Below are 20,233 nucleotides of genomic sequence, written 5' to 3'. Positions count from 1 at the left end.
CTCCAGTACACAGTTACAAAACAAGAAAGACTCAATGATGGGTATCACAGGCTCTGCCTAAGCTTATGCTCAGGCAGACACCATCGGTACATTCACACCAGGATCTACAACACTCTATTTAAAAATCAACAGAAGTTCTAGCTCTCAGACATAATGAAACAGAAAATTTTCTAGAGTTTCCCAAGATGCGCATTTGCATTGCTCTTTGATATCTAGCTGATGACCCATTGACAAGGCGGCAATACTCAGGAAAGAACAACAAAGTCCTGTTAATGAATGCTTAATGGATGGCACTAATCGCACATGTGTCTCGGGGTGCATCTAAGTACCTGTTTTCTGGATTCCAGACAAAGGTGCACTCTCGTGCTGCTCAGCAACACTGTAGACTCTCACCAGATATTCAGTACCAGGGAGCAGATCTGTGGAGTGCAAGTACAGGAATTTAGACATTTTTATTTACTAATAGTTAGAAGTCATTCAACCTACACAACCGTGCTTCTTAAGGAGGTAATCAGGTTTTGCTTGATGAAAGATCTGAGCCTCCAGGACACTAAAAAAATTAAATCACTTCTTTTTGTGGCATTATGGATGCTTGTAATGTTTTACCCTGAAGGAGCATCGTATCCTGTACTGTTGCTTCATTAGTTTGTGGAGACTGGCCAGAAGCAGTTTTCTATGAGGTTCCTTCCAGTTATCTAGCAGTTTAGTTATGCACCAGGCCAAAGCTTTAGCTCATATAAACTGGAACAGGGCCAAGGATTTCTAACACAGCTATTCTAACTCTGATGAACTCCAGATCTGGTCTCTTATTCTGAAAGTGGATATTGTCTCTCTCAACCTGATTCTAGGACAGAAAAAAACCCTTCAAATATAATAGAGCTTTTGCACTAGCAAAAATTAATGTCAGCTTTCTGAAAATGCCCATGTTTCATTGCCAGGTCCTGTAATGTTCCAAACAGTATTTATTTTCTGGTCCTGGGCATACAAAGCCAAAGGAGCAATGGCCTTTTGCACATTCTGATCCTCTCCCTGAAACTCTGCACTGCAAGTCCTTGACACTTCTGGCAAACCAGGTGAGTAATATGTATTTACTCTTAATACCTAACCAGGCTGCAAATCAATGCAATTGCCCCATAGTCTGATTCACCACTGTCCTTGGATTGATGGGAAAGACTTCCCTGTGGTTTGGCTTTAACTTGGGTAAAAAAGCAGCCAAACCCCATTTAGTCTGAGCTTGTATGAGGCTACTTCAACATCAGCTTAGATGAGCTGAGAATCTGGCCAGTTACACTTACAGTAAGCAATTTTTCTTTTGCTTCATCTTATGTCACATGTATGGGGCCTCCTATATTTGTTCAGCTTCTGTAGGTAACCCACTTACTTGTTAAGATCACCATGTTGTCTGAAGGTGAAATTGTCAGCTCTGCAACGTCTTCCTCCTTCTTCACAGGTGAGTAGCGCACCAAGAAGCTGCTCAGCACGATGGAAGTTGGTGCGGTCCAAGTCACTCTCATAGTATCAGGCCCCACATTAGTAAAGCGGAGATCAGTGGGAGGAGGCACAGCTACATAGTAAAAAACCAAATATATCTTAGTTCTCCAATTCATAATAGTTGATCAAGAGGTATGTTCAGAGAATCACCAGAGAAGGTACCTCATGCATAACAGACTACTGTGTCAGACCCATGCAAACAGACTTCTAAACTACGTTCGGTTCTACTATAGTTAAGAGAAAAATACGTCTGTACTCCTGTCAGGCTCCTTTAACCTCTTGGCAATTCCCAATACTTTAAATATACCCTGTGGGGCTAATTTGAAAACAAGGTAGCAAGTTTCAGTAATGTGCTTCTTGCAGCTGGATTTCGCATTACAGATGCAGAGCCAAGAGAGGTTTAAAGTTGCCATACAGCAGCTTACAGGTGGAAAAGTAATCTCGCCTAGAATCCATACATGCACACACAGGAGAGGAGAGGGTATATCACTAATTTCCTACAACTCTACTTCTACTCGTGTTGAAGGATTTACAGCCTCAGGATTTTCAAACACAATAGGATTTCATGCAAGAACTAGTTTTCAGCTCGCCTTCTGCTCATGCACTATTGACCCTTGACGGTGTGGCATGGCTGTCAGTGGCCTGTACTCGGGGAGTGCCTTTTTGTCTGCATCCTTTGGGGCATCGTGGAAAGAGTGGGGCCGCCACTGAAACAAGCTGCTGGAAGCTCAAACAGTTACCAGGGTTGGAGGGCGTCTGTTGAACTGCTCCGCCCTGTGGCACTCGTATTTGGGGGAATCATGGTTTATAAGTCTGGTGAATATATAGCTCATGTTTCAGGCTCTCGATTCTAACTGCATCCTGGAAATCTGAATAGCAGAAGGTGAAAGCGCCTGGCAAGTCTGCAGCCATTCACAGCATTAAAATACGTCAAATTAGAAAACCGAGCAGTGCACATCCATCACCAGCTGCCATTGAGAAAAAGGGGCGAGCCGAGTCTGTCTGGTTTCCCCCCAGTGAGCGGCTTAATTCCTCTTTGGACAAAGCCCCATCATCCCGAGAGCCAGTGACAGCATGAAACACCGTCCATGTCAAAAAACACAGAAGTTTTCAAAATTCACCCGTTTGCTGTGTCAGAGTGGTAGGGGCGCTCTCTCCGCCATTAATGAGTGTGATTACACTGATGTCGTAATCAATGCCCGGTTCCAAGCCTGTCACTGTGTAGTATCCTACTGAGGAGTCCACAAAATCTTCGAAAATAGGGACACTTTCTCCTGCCGCAACTACTGTGATGCGGTAGCCAATAATGGTGGAGGCATTTAACGGGGTCCACCTCAGGCCGATGCTTGAGTCAGTTATGTCAACAAAGCTTAGGTCAGTGAGCTGGGGCACCTCTAATGAGTTAAAGAGCAAACAGGAAAAGCAAAGACATACAGAGGCAAAAGAAAGACAAGGGAGAAAAAAGCAGTGTTCATCACTATTAATATTGACAGAACTTCAGCAGCAATTGTGGTGATATGCAGAATTTCTCTTGGGGTTTGGGGGAAAAGGAGGTTTTTTGGTGGTTTGTTTTTTTGTCGGAGGTTTCTTTGGTTGGTTTGGTTTTTTTTGCTTTTTATATGGTACTCTGTAATGCAGTCTCCAGCTGCCCCCCTGGGCAGCCAGAAGCTGAAACCTTGGTCCCATGTGACAATGCCCATCCACTTCAGACTTAAAATTTTCAAGAAGGCCAACAAGAGGAACTTAACTTGCAACAAATTTTCTTTGAGCAATGATGAGCCACAAAGACCCATCATTTTCCAATGAGAACAGAAAGAAAAAAAACATACCACTTTTTTTTTTTTTTAGCTAGAAAACAAGAGATCAAAGTCTATTAACATATAAATAAAACTACTTCTCTGAAATATTAGTTGATTTGACCTTCTAGAATTTTTGTCTTGTTCAAATGGCAAGTCCAACTTACTTACTTGGGATCATAAAAAATATCAACCCATTCAAAGGGGCTAAATCAGCCTGCACCTTTAGCTGGTGAGAACCATCACAAAGCTTCAGGGTAGATCATCCACTCTCTGAACTATTTACACTGGACTTGGAAAAGTCTCAAATCCCTGTAATGGCTTGAGGATCTGGCCCAGAATTCCTCAAGTTCTACTTACCACTAACTGCTGCAAGATATGTGCTACAAACAGACAATACGGAACAGTGAGTAACAAAATACTTTCTGGGAAAGATGGCAAATGGTTAAAAATGACCTTTAGATGATAAGTATTCTGTAAGAGCAACAATATCTCCATTTTCAGAGGTTATGCCCAGCACATGTTGTGGCCAAGAAACTGACTTGATTTGTTGGCTAAATAGTTCAAAAATTTCAGAACTAAGCCACTAAATAAAGATCTTCTAGATATTGTCTAAGTTCCTGTGTGGCAAACAAGCACAGCTGTGGCTGTTTTCCCTATGGACATTATTCCCATAGCAAAGTTTTCTTTTCCTGTATGTTAGGACCACAGAATTGGGCAAGGGGTGGGGAATGTTAGATGCATCTTTAACTGACAATGGCCAAACCCTCAGCTGCTCAAGTCATTAGATTGGTATTGATTTAAGCCAGAAGATTTGGCTATCTCACTTTAGGGGGCTGATCCCAAAATCAGTGGGAGCTGCTCTTCCTCCCTCAGGATCAGACACCAGTAGGTGAGTCAAAGATGCAGGACTCTGTATCCATTCTGTTGGATCATTACAAGTTAGCTTGTAAACGAATTATGGGACAGTAACATCACAACCACTGTTATTAAAGCCAGTCTTTTATGTTCTATTTTAATGTCTTTCTAGGAAAAGACTTATTTTACAGAAGACATGCAAAAAATGCCAGTTTTCTGTAAAATCATTGTTTATCCACATGGAATGCATGTACCATATCACCTTTAAAGAGTGCTAAAAGCCAGAGACATACATTCTTAGCTTTTCCCCACCAGAAGATGGTAAAGGACTAAAGCTATTACTGCTGTAATTATGCAGTATCACAGTATTAGTTCACCCCAGGGAGCATACAGCACTTCAGTGAAGCATGGAAATTTTAAAGCAGTGTTATAAGAGCAAGCAAACACAGTAGCTGGCATCATTTCAGGGCTGAGCAGAAACAAAAACAAACAAACAAAACCCTCACAAAGCAAAACGAAATGAAACCATTTGGGAAGACGCATATTCATTTTGCTATTGTGGCTACAAAGGTAGTTTCTGCACTCATCACCGCATGTAGTGTGAGGTGGTGCACACCATTTTGTGTCCCAGAAGTGCCACAGTGATGGACCTTGCCATCATGGCTTTCCTCTCTGTTGTGCTGAAGCGATCTTCTGCCATTATTGCTGCCAAAATTTCTCCTGTGCTCGCTTTCCTCTCATACTTCTCTTCGCCTACTTCCTACTCTCACTAGCTGTACTCCAGCTGCTGAGGCACCACAGGGCCAAGTTAGATCCCTGTCACCCTTCAGCTCAGTGTACTGATACAACAGATGCATCTCTTTACCCCACCACCCCATTGACAGACAACATAGGCTGTCCATGCAGAGAAGTACATGGGTTTAAGTGCTGCTCTGTCATATGCTGGCACATGGCTATTCTGCTTCTTGAGAATAAATATCAAGTCTAAGCCCTCTGCCACCAAACTAATGGATGCTGTGCGATGTAGAGCTCTCAGTCTCAGCAATTTGACTTCAAGCAGCTAAAAGTGCTGCTCATCCTTTCATTACCTTGTGTGATGGTTTCAGAGATGGGGACGCTCTCCTGCTTGTCCTTCACTGAGTAAACGCTGACGTTGTACTCCACACCAGGGTTTAGGTTTTCAAAGGTGCAGGTGGTCTGATCTGCACCTACTACTTCCTCCAAGGTAGAGCCCTGCTGCCCATTGGTGGGAGCAGTGGTCACTCGGTACCCACTGATGCCTGAAATACAGACAGACAACTGAAGCAATCACATTACATTTTATGAGTGATTTTGCCACCCTGAGCCCCACAGGCAAGAGGCTGAGCTTTCCACGAGGCAGCCATGCCTCCGTCACAGTGTAATTTCAGTTCCCTTTGAGACTTTATCAAACTGAAAATCTCATGACATCATAAGAAAAGATGTATCTAGTGACTGAGAGTGGGGTTTTCAAAAGCTTTCAATCCTTATTTTACAGAAGTCAGTTATATAGCTCCCATCAGCTATTGTTGGAGAAGAATTCATATCAAACACTTTCAGAATTTCCATGCTTACTCTCAAGACATGAACTCATTCTTCACTGCCAGAAATCATTTTGGTCCATCTTGCTTTCCTTCCCTTGGACTATTTTTAAACCACTGAGGATATTTGAAGAAATCCTTCAAATCCCTAAACCAGCTGAAATATTTAAGCATATTCATACTCTAAATTAGCATTTTACATGGAATGTAAACCATGAAGAGTCCTATGACAACCTATACTTCACTGTGAATTATATCCTTGCATATATCTAAAAATATATACTTTTTTCTTTAAATGACTCAACAGCAAGCTTCCTGTCAAAGTCTCCTTAATGAAGTGCAAGGCACTGCAAAACAAATGTTAGCGTTCTGATACAACAGCATGTTTAAGCATAGTGCGAGTTCACAGTTACCTGGAGTTGTGCTTCTATCCCAAGAGACTACCAGGACCCCAGTGTCAGGATTGGGCTCCAGGCGCAGGTTGGTTGGTGGAGACAAAGCTGCAAGCGTTCAGACAAATAGATTATTTATGGCACCAAGAGTCATACTAGCCCCCTCTGCATCCCTCTGCCCCAGACTGTACCCTCACCCTTCAGAATGGGCTAAAAAATATTCTCCTGAAATCGTGATCCTGCATTGCAAGAGTTAGTGCTACTGTCAGCTCTGCATCAAAAAGAAAAACACCTTCCAGATCATGACAGGACTAGAACTGACTCCCAGGAGACAGCCTTTCATCTGGGGAGCACAGCGGAAGCAAGTGGAAGAAGGAATAGTTGTAGAAAAGCAAGTGTGTCATACGTGTAGTCACTCTCCTGATGATCGGAGTCTCTCTCTCCTGGCCGTCTGTCAGGACTGTGAGGGTGTAGGTGTACTCCACTCCTGGGGTCAGGCCAGATATCACGATGCTGCCTGAATCAGAGATGACCTCCCGGGGAGCCTCTCCACCTTGGCTTGGGCGCACACCCAGCTGCAGAGAAGCAGCAAAATTTGCTTTTCAGTCTCAAATACTCCTATCCCAGGTAACTATCTGCATCCAGACTTGTCATCCGACATAAGTATCACAGGCCTGTATGATTCGTGCCAGCTGTTAATCCTGTAACTTGTATTTTAGTTGTCCCACTGATGAACTTGATCTGAAGCCCAGAGGACATGCTTGCACTGACCTCTGTGACCTTGACCCACCCTCTGTAAGCACTGAGCCTCTTGCACCTCTTGCCTTTGTTCTACTACTTTCATTGCAGTCCATAGTAACCAGCTTTAATCTGCCCTCCCTATTGCAATGAAGCAAGAAAAAAAAACAACATGGGACTTCAGTTTCTCCTACCTTGAAACCAATCCTTGGGGCAGGTGTCCAGGTGATGACAATAGAAGTCTCAGTCACTTCTGTGTTAAAAGGAGGAACGGAGCCAACAGGCTGATCTGTGAAATGAATTGGCAGAGTTGAAGTCTAGCTACTGTGATGGCAGCAGTTAGAAAACCTGACTTCTAGCAGCCCAAATAGCAAAAGGTATGTAATGAGCACTGAACTATATTACTTTTGAAAATCTAGTGATCTGAGAGGAATCTGACAGATCACTTCTGTCTGCTGGTGGGCTTGATAGACACAATATGCAAGTGATCTACTCATAGCCAGTGTTTCTGTAGTTCCTAAGGAAAGTGTAAATACTGAACTAGGCCATGTGAGTCCTCTATGCATCCAACCCCAAGAATCTGGGGAATATTGGTTTTGGCACGATACCTAAAGCGTTCCTCAAAAAGCAGCTTGTTTTCCTTCACCCATCATATACCATTCAGTCAGCAGAACACCACTCCCTTGTCTGTCATCCAGCTGTCCCAGCTGAGACATCTCATCCCTCACCAACATCTTCAGCTCCCTTAAAGCCAGCAGAACTCAAAATCAGTCTGAGGAATCTGTGACCTCATTGATATCTGTCAGGAGCACCACACAAAAGCTAAAGCCTTTGTGTACCCCAGAATCAGTCCAAATAACTCCACTGAGTTTAATCTGAGTTGACCTTGTTATTAATGAAGAGACTTGCTTTATTAATCTATAGTCTTCAACTGGACTGGTTTCATTCAGATAAGAGAGAATTTGAAGGCAATATTCATCTCAGATAACCAGTCATATCCTAGCTGATAAATATTTATAGATAAGGCAGTCTGTCAGCAAAACGCACCTTGCCAAGGTCAACAGTGTTACTCTGATTAAAAGTTCGAACATTTATTTTCATTTCACATGGTTCTAAAAGAAACCACATTCTCTTTTGAAAAGAGGATGTGGTTCTGGGCTTGGATGGCTTTGAGTTTCATTACTTTATATGACTGCTTCACCATTACTTAAACAGTGAATCTATTTGTTCTTTCCAGAAGTATGTGTGGGTTCTTACAGAACTCCCTTTCCTTCCAAAATTTGCTTAATATTTCTTCCAAGCCAGCAGCTAAAGTACAGATGACTGAAATTTAAAAAAAAAATAAAATAAAAAAAAGGATAGAATGCCATGTTTGTGTCAGTTTCTATAACCACAGTTGAGCTGCCTTAGATGGTATGGTTGGGCTTGAGATACGACTGCCTTCAGCTTTATACAAATGACAGACATTGCCCATTTTAAGGGAGCTGTTTGATTTCCTTCATTTGTCATGCCAAAACCAAACAACTGAAATGATCAAGTAAAACTAAATTTATTTTTCATTCAGTTAAACAAAAACTGAGATACCAGTAGTAAGTTTTCCCTTTTGTTTTTAATCACCAAAAAGCAGAAATATATTTTACTAAAAGCTTTTTGATGCAAATCACTCTTTTTCCTGCCAAATACTTCAGAAAGAAGAACAAGGAATATTTCCCAAGTGGTTCTGCTGGAATGCTACTTCAAAAGGCTGCTTCTGTAAACTAATTCACAATAGCCACTTTCAGCACAAGTTTTGAACAAAGGCCAGGGTGTTAGGGAAGAGGAATATGTGCCTATTATACTTACAAGTTGTGAAGACTCCAGTCTCTCTGGCGCTTTGCAAGTCATCTTTAACTGCCACGAGGTACACAGTATACTCAGTGCCAGACTGCAAGTTCCTGAGAAGGTGCTTGGTGGCAGAAGGTCCTATATTGTAGGTTCTCGGCTGACCTCCTCTTGTGGGACCTGCAGTCAGCCGGTACCCTGTGATCACAGCACGGGGCCGCGTCCACAACACTAACACTGAATGCTCCGTGGTATTGAGAAACCTCAGGTTGGTGGGGGCATCAAGCTCTGGGGAGGAAGAACATAACATCAGTTTTCCAGCTGAATCTCTACTTCATCCCTATTTCCAAAGCACGTCCATTAGCATGCAAAAAACATGGATGTATAATGAGGTTGTTGAGCCTGTACTTCTCACTTAGGGCACGAGTGCAATGATAGGGAAGAAAGAAGGTGGGGACCATGAGAAAGCTGGAAATAGGAGTGAAATAACTATATCCATGCCTCAGTGCCATCGGTAATATGCTGGGCCAGGCAGACCTGTGTATTCTGGGCTGTGCCGATTTGGGTTGCTGCCATATGTGCCCATCCCATGGGAGGTCAGGCTATCGGCTGAGGCGAGACAGATGAACCCAACCGCACTTGGGAATTTCAATAGTTTCTCATGAATGCTGAGCATTTTTTAAAAATCAGCTTAGTTTAGACTTGTCAGCATAAGCACAGAAATCTAACTTCAGCCCTTTTTCATTAAAAAGATTTATTCTTTCAAACCTTTGGCCAGTCCTACTCCCTGCCCTCTCAAAATCCCTTCCCAAAACAAAACAACCCCACTTTGTCATTTTAATGCAAAAATAAGTAACAGTCAGCGACTTTCAGCAGAAAACCAGTTCCTAGATCTACTTAAAAATAATCAGGCAGTGGAACTGTCTATACAACAATTCTAAGCATGCTCATCTCTCCCACAGGACTCATGCAACAGCTCTTATCAGGCTTCCTCCCCTTTTTATCACTGCCCCTGGGAAGCTGCTGAAACTGATAACCCAGAAAATCACACAAATAAGAGGCTGAAGCAATTCAGCTTCTTCAGCCCTACAGAGGAGTCTGGTGAACAGTGGAGATGTCACCGCCTTTGGCTGAGACAAGATGAGGCTCAGAGGGAAAAAGACCCTTAAGCAATTTGTCCCGACAGCAGGCAGGGTAGCACTGGTTATAGCAAAGGGTTTATAGCATCTACATGGCAAGTTTCCCCACCTTTTCTGGGTCCCAATCATATGTTGAAATTAAGAGCAGTGAGGAGAGGTTCCATCAATACTCTTTTTCGATGGAAAATACTTTTTTCTCCCCCTGGCTAAGTAATATTTTTGTGATAAAAATTAATGTTTTCATCACTCTCCCAGTGATTCAGTGGGAAGCAGATTTTGTCCTTTGTTTTCTCCCCAGTTTTTTTTCCCTTTTTGAGGAGAGCGGGAGAAAGAAGTGAAGACTTCCTTCTTCCACCACTTGCAAAGATGGGGGAAGAGAGTTCTAAAATACAAAGGATGAGTGTGACCCTCCTTAGGCCCATCTCTAACCCACGAGGCTGAGAGTCAGCTTTATCTCTTCATGGTACTTAGATCTGTACTGTCTCACCTGACACAGATTTTTCTCTTCCTCCAATTTGTAGCCTACAGTCAGTTCCTTTCTACACAATTTAATTTGCCAGCTCTATTAGGCTTTTATCACTTCCTTTCCCCATAGTAAAGGGAAAAGGGGGAGATTAAAAAGCCACACACACACTCAGGGTTTATTTGTAGACTGCTTTTTAACGGAAGGCCAAAAAGAGAATCACATTTACACCGTGGGAAGAGACTTTTGCTGCAGGGTTTTCCTTGGGAACTCTGAATGATTTCTGTTTCCCAGGACTTTCGATTACAGGATGCGATTTATGTGAATACTTTCTGAAATGTGGTTTAGGCAAAGCAGTTAAGCGGATGATCACCGCCTATGGAAAATGATACCAGACATTTGTAACTAGCCCTGTGCTATCTGAATCAAATGCCTGTGCTCCGATGTACACCGCTGCGTGCAGTCTTTCAGAGGGGCTCTACACCTAGCCAAGGCTCCCAAAAACAACCACAAGAACTTACAGATCCAAGTGGGAACTGAGCTCTTCTTGTTCTAACATGCTTCCAAGAGAGTTCAGACTCCCAGGTCGCATCCTTGCTTTTGAAAGCCTCACTTGAAAGAGGAGGGAGGGTGTTCACATCATCTATGTTACACTCAAATCAGATACCTACGTCAAGGGCAAACATAAGGATCCCATTCTCCCTGCATAGTCAAAGGAAACAGTAAGAGGAAGAGGCACTATCCACAATTCCTAACTTTATGGATCTGAGTAAAGAGTATTTCTCAAACAGCATGGCTATATTCAGATTATTCCATTTCCTTTTCTTCCCTTCCTGCTCATCTTTATAAGAGCTGGGCTGGATTCTCAAAAGTCATTCTCATTTACTGAAAAGTATCAGAACAGCAGAAGAAGTGCATAGCTGAATTTTGGTCCTTTGAATAATGTGACCCAGTCAAATAACACCACAAACATGAAGTCACACTTCTATTGCCCAGTTGTCTGATCTGCTTCTCTTGGATAAAAAAATGGAGATAACCACTCAAACTCATGCTAAACTTCTCCTCTTCCATCTGAAAGCCTACACCTTGCCCAGACACTGCTCCTCTCTTCTCTGCACTTCTGCAAAGCAAAAAGCAATGCCTAACAGACCACGTACTTCACTTATCTTGCCTCACACTGGTGATATGTTGCACTGCCACTAAATCATTAACAATCAGGTTCTGAGAGATCCGGCATGACCGTTTCTAAAAACTTCATGCTTCCCATGGCCTTTTGTCAACAGTCCATTTAGGTCGCTGCAAACCAGTTTCTCAGTTTTCTCTGGGATGACAGTGAAATTTCTGGGGTGGTGAGACAACCTGTGGAAAACCAGGCCTAACCTAGCAAAGCTGAAATGCGACCAGTCCTTTTGACAGCAAAGCCTGTCCTTACATGCACATGCAGAACTCCTGCTGCTGACAGTGGAGCCAAATAGACATGTAGCTGTCAGAAAGGAGATAAGAGATTTTCAGAGTAATCTCAGCCAGGATCCCAAGTCATGCTGAAATCTGCCCTAAGGTATCCTCAAAAAAGACCCAAAAAACAACCCAAAAAACAACCATGGACTGCGATCTGTGCTGTAAAAGAACTGCAGGGCCCATCAGTTCTCAGTCAGTAATAAAAAAGTTGAATTCCAGCCATATGAAATTGTTTTAAAGTGCCATGAGAATTAAACTCCCATTGGAAAGCCCTGGAGGAGGAGAACTCTGCTGAAGAGATCATTGTTTGAGTGAATGAATTCCCAGCTGTGTCATCCTAGCTATGGGATACCTCCTGGGCTATAACTGTTGCACATCTAGTGCTTGGTTTATGTATTTCTCTAAGTGACACAGGAATGTGCACTTCAAAAGGTTGAAAAAAACATGAAGGAAAGACACTTACTGGTGGTTTGCTCTCCAGTCAAAGGTTTGCTCTCCCTGCCATGGCTCAGGGCAAAGATCTTGAAGAGATAGGTTGTTCCTGGGATCAGGTCAACTACTTCAGCGAAAGAGCTCCTGGTGACAGGCAGTCTCTGGCCATGCTGGCCAGGGCGATTGACAGGGATCACTTCCACTCGATAGCCAGACACTTGGCTCTGTGGTGGGGTCCACATGATAGTGATCTTGATATCAGAAACCTCCACAAACTGCAGATCTCTGGGTGAAGGAACTTCATCTGAAAGCAGAGCGACAGAACAGTGTTAGAGGGAGTCCTTAGCAACCAGCAGAAGCAGCTGTACATGGAAAAAAAAAAGTGAATTTTGACTCAAAAATGGATAGCCCAAGAATATTTACCAAACTAAAAATGTCATGGTAACCTTACTGTAAACATGTATATACGCATTCCCAGACAATATTCGAGCAGACTACAATTCAATGTCACTACATAATTTTAAGTAGTTTATGACTTCAGTCATAGAGGGTATCTTGCTGTGACAGAAAGAGAGCTGAAAGACCATATGTAATTTGCTATAGAACTTCAAGTATTTGCAGAACCAAAAGCTTGGGGAAAAAAAATACTCCAGGGGCTGGAAACAAGGACATCCTTTTAAAATTAATAGAGAGGGTTTTCAAAACCCATGGCATGTTCTGAATGTCTATAATTAACTTGAAATCCATCTTTTATAATTAAACAAGTACATGGGCTGATCTGGCCTTACTATAGTCAAGGACAAAATCCAGTTCTCTCTGTGCTGGTCCACAGTACTGCACTCTTGAATTCCTACGTTCAAATTAAGTTTCCTCAGATTAGGACCGATATTGCCCTAAGTTTAACCAATGCACATTTTTGGAAGATACAAATGCCAAACCATAAAATCATTGAGCTGAGTTCATTCCTGGTAAATTCCCATTTGCAAACATGTGCTTGCAACTTGCAGGACCATCAAATTCCACTGCTACCACATCAGACCCCGATTCTTTCACTATCCTTTCTTTTGGTTTGGCTATTCAGCTCAACTGGATACTTAAAGAACCCTGAAACCAGCAGTTTTTTAAATTGTGGGTGTCTCAAGTTCAGATCGTATGGTGTTATTTTGGCACACCAGTCAATGCTGAGCAATCACCCATCTGTACTGACTGCAATGAAAAATAATGGTTTGGTCTGAAAGGGAGAGGGAGAACCAGGTGAATGATTTGGATTTGTGTTGTGATGTCTGAGTACATAATCTTAAGCATCTGCAGGCCAAGTACTGAGGCAAAATGATTTACCAGGCTCTTAAGAAGATCTCTTAGCAGAATCCCCTTAAGACAACTTAGGAAACTCTGATCCATAGACACAGTGCGAGACTAACCTTTTAACCTGCCTGCAGTCTGATTCCTAGGAATTATCATGGAATCATAGAATAATTTTTTGTTGGAAGAGAACCTCAAGATCATAGAGTCCAACCATAACCTAACTCTGGCACTAAGCTACATCCCTAAGAACCTCATCTAATTACAACCCTCTTCATGCAGAGTGGCAGCTTGACTGTGCCAATTAATAAGTGAGTATGGCTTTACTGTGACATGTACAATTAAAAACCACAACAACAGCAGCAAAAATCCAGAATTGAGTCCATTTAAGGATTAGTTTAGCTAGAGCAATGTGAGCCTGCATTGTCATTTGGCTCTATGTACTAACAGAAAATTCAGTGACTGATATCCAGAACCATTACCTGTGCGTGGGACACCAGTTGTTTCCTGTTGGATGAAGACAGGAGTACTCTCCTGATTTTCTTCCACTGCGTAGATGCTGATGTTATACTGAACACCTGGCATCAAGTCACTGAGTGTTACAGAGGTAGCAGTGTCAGGCAGGTTGAGCTCTGTGCTGCTGCCTTCCACAGAGGGTGTGTAGATAATCCTGTAGCCTGAAGCAGGAGAGAGATAAATATAGCCCTTAGCCACAAGCAGTAAGCCAGCACAAGGAATGCTAGAAATGAGAATTAAATTGATCTCCCCACTGAGGTTTCATAAAAATAGTCCTTAAATTCAGTGGGACATGTGGCTTGCCTGGGCTCACATCCCATCTAAAGATCGCACACTCACAATGCCTTTCAAAGCATAATCTGACCTGAATCAGAATATTTCTGAGTTTTGACATGTGGATTTAGGGTCTGTACAGTTCTCACACTTGTTATAGGATGGTCTGCATGACAGATACAAAGATAAGATCATGGGGCTTGTTTTTATTTAACACAAATCCAGAAGGAATTGTTTTGCATCCAGCCTCCTGAACTGGCTGGTTCAGACAGTGAAACCAAGCAAATGCTAAACTGCCCATGTGCTTTCCAGCTGGCCTCTTGGACTGAGCAGAATTACACACTAGCCCTCTGTCTCAGAGTTATACCTAATTTGTTTGGGTTTTTTTTTTTATCTAGATCTCAGATTCTACTAATAGTGCAAAATAGGTGCATTCCAATGAGACAAACCTGTGATCGGAGCCTGTGGCCTGCTCCAGCTAATGACAATTGACGTGTCATCTACACTTTCCACACTGTGAGCAGGAGGTGCATCAGGAGCTGTTTAAGGGAATAAACAGAGGAAGACAGCAAGCATGAGGATAAGAGGGTAAGAAAAAAATATCGAGCAAACAATAAAAACAGCTTTCAAAGTGCAGCAACACCCATTCACACATACCTGTAGTCTGTGAAGTAGACAGAATCAGATTCTGCTCTCCTTCTTCAGAGATCTGGTAGACATTAACAATATACTTGCGACCAGGAAGCAAATCAGGGATGTTGACTGAAGTTGCTGTGCTTGGAAGATCTAAGGAAAACAGGAAAGAAAAAATTGCCTTAGTAATTATACCTTCTTGCTTTCTCTCCAAATGAAATAATTGAGACCTCTGTTCTAATCTTGGCTGAATCACAGTCTTCCTGTAATTAAACAGCAGTAGTTCTGCACTGTGTCTTTAGTCCACATCAGACGAGTTGTGTGGAGAGCTGGGACAGGTCTCCACACTCAGCAAGGACAGCAAGTCAACGGGAGCAGCAGCCCCCTGCACACTGCTGGCATTTAGCCATCTCAGCTGAGTACTCATTTCATACCCTGTTGTATTTGCAATACAGAAATATATGGAAAATTTTTCACATGGATAGCTTATATGGAAAAACTGACTCATGAGTGGAGAAGAATGATATTATGAAGGCTGCTGAACCTCTCTCCCTGCTCCCTTCCCCCAGATGTCCACCTACGTGCCAGATGTAGGAAATTTCCCAAGAAGCAGCCTCTTACTGGCCAGACAGAAGCCAAGCATCTTAACAGGAACTGGGAACTGCTTTTCAGTTTGTCTGTAAACCTCTGTCTGTAGACAGGTGAGCTCAGGAGCTGCTTCACAACACAGCTCAGCTGTCTGGGCAGCCAGCATGCAGACAAGAAAGGTGGTGACAGTGCTGGCAGTCCCAATCAAAGCCACTTCTGCTCATAACTACAAGCCTGTGAGTCCAGGCGAGCAACAGTCCAGGGAGAAGTATTAAGTCAGGGGATTACTGTTCTTTTTCTAATGTTGTTCTTCTATTGCATTCATGTCTTAATAGCTATCACAAGCTCAAATCCTTGTGAAGTATTGGTATTGCCATTGTTAATACAGGAAGTTAGGAAAAAGAAGTTAAGCTGAAATTACGTGTGGTGACAGAGGTTCTACGGTAGATGTTGGAGATGTATGTTCAATTCCTAGGTCTGAGTCCAGTGCCCTTAACCAGCTTCCTGGCTCAGCCAAGTTGTCTCACTATCAAAGATGAACAAGATCTGATCTAAACAAAAGAACTGACAGAGCAGACTGGAACAGACATCCATGAGATGACAAATAGCCAAGAGGTGGCATTTGGGAAAGACTTCTCTCTGCCTATTCTGATGGAAGGACAAAGGTATAGCAAAGGAAGTTAGCCAGATGGCAGGTTCAAAAACCAGATTTGGTTGTCTTCTCATCTGCACTGCTGCTCACTGCAGAATGCTGTGGAAGATAGTGAATTTACATGATTTCAAAAGGAAAAGAAGACTGGACAAATTAATATTCTTCCTTGGATGTGAACTTACAGCCACTGATGGAAAAAGGACAATGAGCTAACTGAGCTTTTAACCTGAGCTAGTTCTGCCACTCTCATATACTAATTGAATCAAAATGAAAGACTGTAAGATCCTCCCTATTTACGTTAGTTATACCGATTGACACAGAAAACAGTGATGTAGTGTCAGCAATGCTTTGGTCTAGTAGACTCAAATATTGTCTCACCAAGATACTGCGGCTCATCACCCTCCTCGCTCAGCTCATACTCAACACGGAATCCAGAAACTGTGTCAGAAGCAGAAACCCAGGAGACAACAAAACTGTTGGCTGTGATTTCAGTAACTGACTCTGAAGTAGCAACCACGGGAGGAAGAAGAGTTGTCTCTCCTGAAACAGTGTTGCCTACAAGAGAGAAGAAAGAGGTTTAAATAACCATCGCTACTTCTGTGTTAACTGGGATACACAAAACAAAGAATCAGGTGCAAGAGATCGGGTTTTTCTGGCTGTGCTGCTGTTCAACTTACTTGTCACTGCTGTGGTGCTGGTTGTGGTAAAATCAAAGCGGGTGACTTCTTTGTGTCCATATCGCTGAACACTGATGAGCTGTCCTTCATATACCACACCAGGCTTCAGGCCTGATATGGTGTAGGAGTTCTGGTAGCCAGGGATGGTGGCTTCTTTCCACTGCCTTCCAGAGTTTTTCTGCAAGAACAAGGACACCCAAAGAGTGAGAGACTCCCTAGATATCTAGAGACCTGACCTGCTACACAGTTACCAAGCACTCTGATATTCAGACACAGGTGTGACTCAAATGGCTAATGCACAGAGTCAAGTCATAGGAGATAAGAAAGGTATGCCAGGAAGCAGGGCTAATGACATTTTTGGGTGATTAAGTTTTGCTGGGATTAACTGAAAATCTAGCTTTGAACTTTTTCTTTTAAAAGGAGCATTATTTGTAATATATACACTAAACTCATTCCTTCATCAAAAATCTGTGAAGGCAAGAATGGCTGAAAAATGCATATTTGAAGGCTCTTCACAATAACACTAAGCCATCATCTGAAAACAATATATAGAAAAGTTCTTCCCTCCTACCCTGCATTTGAACTCTATGGGAACCTCCAAAATAATGCTCCATCCTCTGAGATTTGTACTCCAGTGCTTTAAAGCCCATTTCATTCAGGCCTTGATCCAAGATACACTGAAGTCAGTAAGACGACTTCAGCGCCTTTAAAGGTTTTGGATCAGGGCCTTTATTGTTCTCTTAATAACAGGCAGCATGGAGGTACTGATGGTCTTAATCACTAACTGGTCTTTTGTGAAGCTGTACTCAGAGGAACTGTGACAACTCATCTAGGTTGGTTAAAACCGACCATTCCTCAAACATGAGTGAGCAGTGGTTAACCAGCTTTGGTTTAGACTTTACAGAAGATGGGAGACGACTGTTTATTTAATCCTATGCTAGCTGTTTATATCTTCATATCCTACTCGTTTTCACCTCCTCATTAACAGGATAAAATCTATCCCAGTTGTCTTTGGATATGCACATGGTACTAAGACAAAGTTTCTTAGGATAAAGAAGCTTCTACAAGGATTGACATTAGTTAAAGTGCAGAAGGTTACAAACTCGTCTGCTTACTGTGCTTGTGCTTTGGTTAATAAGGTACTTCATGAACACAGTGACCAGTAAAGTTTGGGCAGAAAAACATCAAGTGTTTATACAGCACTGGCTGTCTTTGATCCTCAGAGTAACTGTTGACATCAACAGGACAAGGACAGTGAATTAGCAACTAAAGTTTGCTGAAATTGTGTCAGCTGCTTCTTTCAGACACCAGAAAAAAAAAAAAGAAGCAAGCTAATTTTGATGAATGAACGATGAAGAATGTGGCACTCACCGGTCTCCAGCGCAAGATATACTTGGTGATGTGAGATCGTTCAGGAGCGTTCCACTGGATGGGATGTGAGTTTGGTTGATTTGTACTCTCTGTGATGATCACCTGAACAGGCCCCGTTGACCCTGAAAAAAAAAAAAGAATTGCCATTTTTAACACACTAGTGATGCTTTCTTCTGCCTTCATTGTGGAGTCAAAAAGCAAGGAAGTTGTGTGGCTCACATACTATTTCTATACATGGGAAATAAGTTATATCGTCTTTCTATCCTTAATGCTTCATCGCTATTTAAAGAAGTGATGAATTAAAATATATTCTGTCAGGGAGTTAATGTGCTGTTTGGGTTAATTTCCCATGAGTTCTCAATGAAATAGAACACCAGAGTGGTCTAGTATAGAAAAAGTCTGCAAAGCAAAGTCTTATTGTTCAAACAGAAGGAACTTCTCAGCAACTAATTACTTTTGTCAATTACTGTCTTCTGCACTGGGAGCAGGGAAACAGATGAGAAGTATCTGCCCAGTTCAGGTCTGATCTTGTGGCATGGTGAGGGCAAATTCCTGATTTGACATTGAATATGCCCTGCAAAGAGACACTAATCTTTCACTATTATACTACATTTCTTCATCAATCAATTTGAAACACTGAATTTTCATGACTCTGTGGAGCACTCCACAGGCAGTGAGACAAGCCTTCTGCACACAGACCACACCAGAACGGCTAGTGGAACTCTTGAGACAAATCAGACCCATAAACTCATGGAAATACAAGGTCAGCCATGCTCTAACTTTTGAGACCACTGATTACATCTAGCTAGATCAGGCTCAGGCATATTTTCTCCACAAAGCTCTCTAATAGAAAAGGAAAGCTTTCATGATCCCATGGTTCTCCTTTCAATCTCTCTCAGCCTTGCTTGGAAGGTTTCACTGAACACTCAGCAGCACTGTCCTCAGGTTAGTTCTCAGAAAATCCCAAAGAGAAGCTGGAATTTGCAGGAAAGTGTTGCATTTTAGCCATTAAATTACCTTCACCCTCCTCCTACTCCCAACATTTCTAATTATAATTTATTTGGACAACTGTCTGACACATATCTGCTCCATATTTAATGGGACTTCTAGGCAAACAAACCTGTGCCCACATGCAGGAAATTTCAAAGCTCACCTAACCCCAAACCTACATTCAGAAACATTAGATTTGGTTTATTTGCACATTTTCAGTCACTCTTGTGTCTACAGAAGCCCAAAGCCCTGGTCTCCAGTCTGGAGGCATGCATATTTCACATAGCTCAGGAAGATGCTTGTTTAAGCAGTCTGACAGGAGTCACTGGGGCTCAAGCAAGCCCCATTAAAAAAACTCAGGAAAAAAAAGTCCTAAGGCAGCCTGCTTCCTGTTCTTGCCCTCCACAGTTTGCGGCCCCAAAGAAAGGCAAGTCTGTAGTTCTGTCTGCAAAGTGTCCTGCCTTGTCTCTGGCTCACTAACTGGATGGCCATGGACAGAAATGCAGCCAGTTCATTAACAACGCTGCTGAGTATAGGTCAGGTTCAATAGGGTGCTGTCACCAAGACCTTCTATACAACATGTGTGAAGCAAGTCACAGAGAAGAGGTACCTTATTTACACGATGTATGTAGGTGCAACAGACTTCTAGGGGCTAATCCCCTTCTACAACAGGGGCATCTATATTAAAAGCCTCTTTCTGAATGAGCCTCACATTCCCTTTCTTATCTTGCAGGGCACTTATGGTATAAATGTATTTCAACTAGTGAGCGGACAAACTCTTCTTAACCTATCTTAATATAAAAGCAGAGAATCAACTCAGCACTGAAGCTGCTACATCCATTCCTCCACATTTATGCTCAGAGATGAATTGGGGAATCAATTACATGAGCATACTCTTCTCCTAACAGGGAAGGCAAAACAACCTCATTATTTCATCTTATTCAGATTAATACACTGGCAGTTGCAACTTCAAACAGGAAAGCAGAGAGGTTCCCCTTATCATGTTCTGTTCAGGGAACTGAAACAGAACAAGCCAACAAACAGGTATTGCCTGTCCCTATAATCATTTCCTGGAACTAACTGG

At 42.4% G+C, this 20,233-nt stretch overlaps 1 protein-coding gene across 1 annotated transcript in view; it reads right to left on the bottom strand.

Moving 5' to 3' along the window:
* Nucleotides 1–20,233, bottom strand: part of FN1 (fibronectin 1) — a 53,726-nt gene that overhangs the window by 17,531 nt on the left and 15,962 nt on the right. The window contains exons 13-27 of the mRNA XM_080347054.1: nt 18,160–18,281; nt 16,789–16,966; nt 16,490–16,666; nt 14,896–15,024; nt 14,688–14,777; nt 13,932–14,126; nt 12,179–12,451; nt 8,677–8,943; nt 7,029–7,123; nt 6,503–6,671; nt 6,118–6,204; nt 5,234–5,425; nt 2,613–2,885; nt 1,382–1,564; nt 330–419 (exon numbers count right to left, since the gene is read on the bottom strand). Of these exons, the coding sequence (XP_080203180.1) occupies nt 330–419; nt 1,382–1,564; nt 2,613–2,885; nt 5,234–5,425; nt 6,118–6,204; nt 6,503–6,671; nt 7,029–7,123; nt 8,677–8,943; nt 12,179–12,451; nt 13,932–14,126; nt 14,688–14,777; nt 14,896–15,024; nt 16,490–16,666; nt 16,789–16,966; nt 18,160–18,281 (2,520 nt within the window). The remainder of the gene's footprint in view (nt 1–329; nt 420–1,381; nt 1,565–2,612; nt 2,886–5,233; nt 5,426–6,117; nt 6,205–6,502; nt 6,672–7,028; nt 7,124–8,676; nt 8,944–12,178; nt 12,452–13,931; nt 14,127–14,687; nt 14,778–14,895; nt 15,025–16,489; nt 16,667–16,788; nt 16,967–18,159; nt 18,282–20,233) is intronic.

Source organism: Nesoenas mayeri, assembly GCF_963082525.1.
Source record: "Nesoenas mayeri genome assembly, chromosome: 6".
Lineage (NCBI taxonomy): Eukaryota > Metazoa > Chordata > Aves > Columbiformes > Columbidae > Nesoenas > Nesoenas mayeri.
This window is presented reverse-complemented; position numbering and strand designations above follow the sequence as displayed.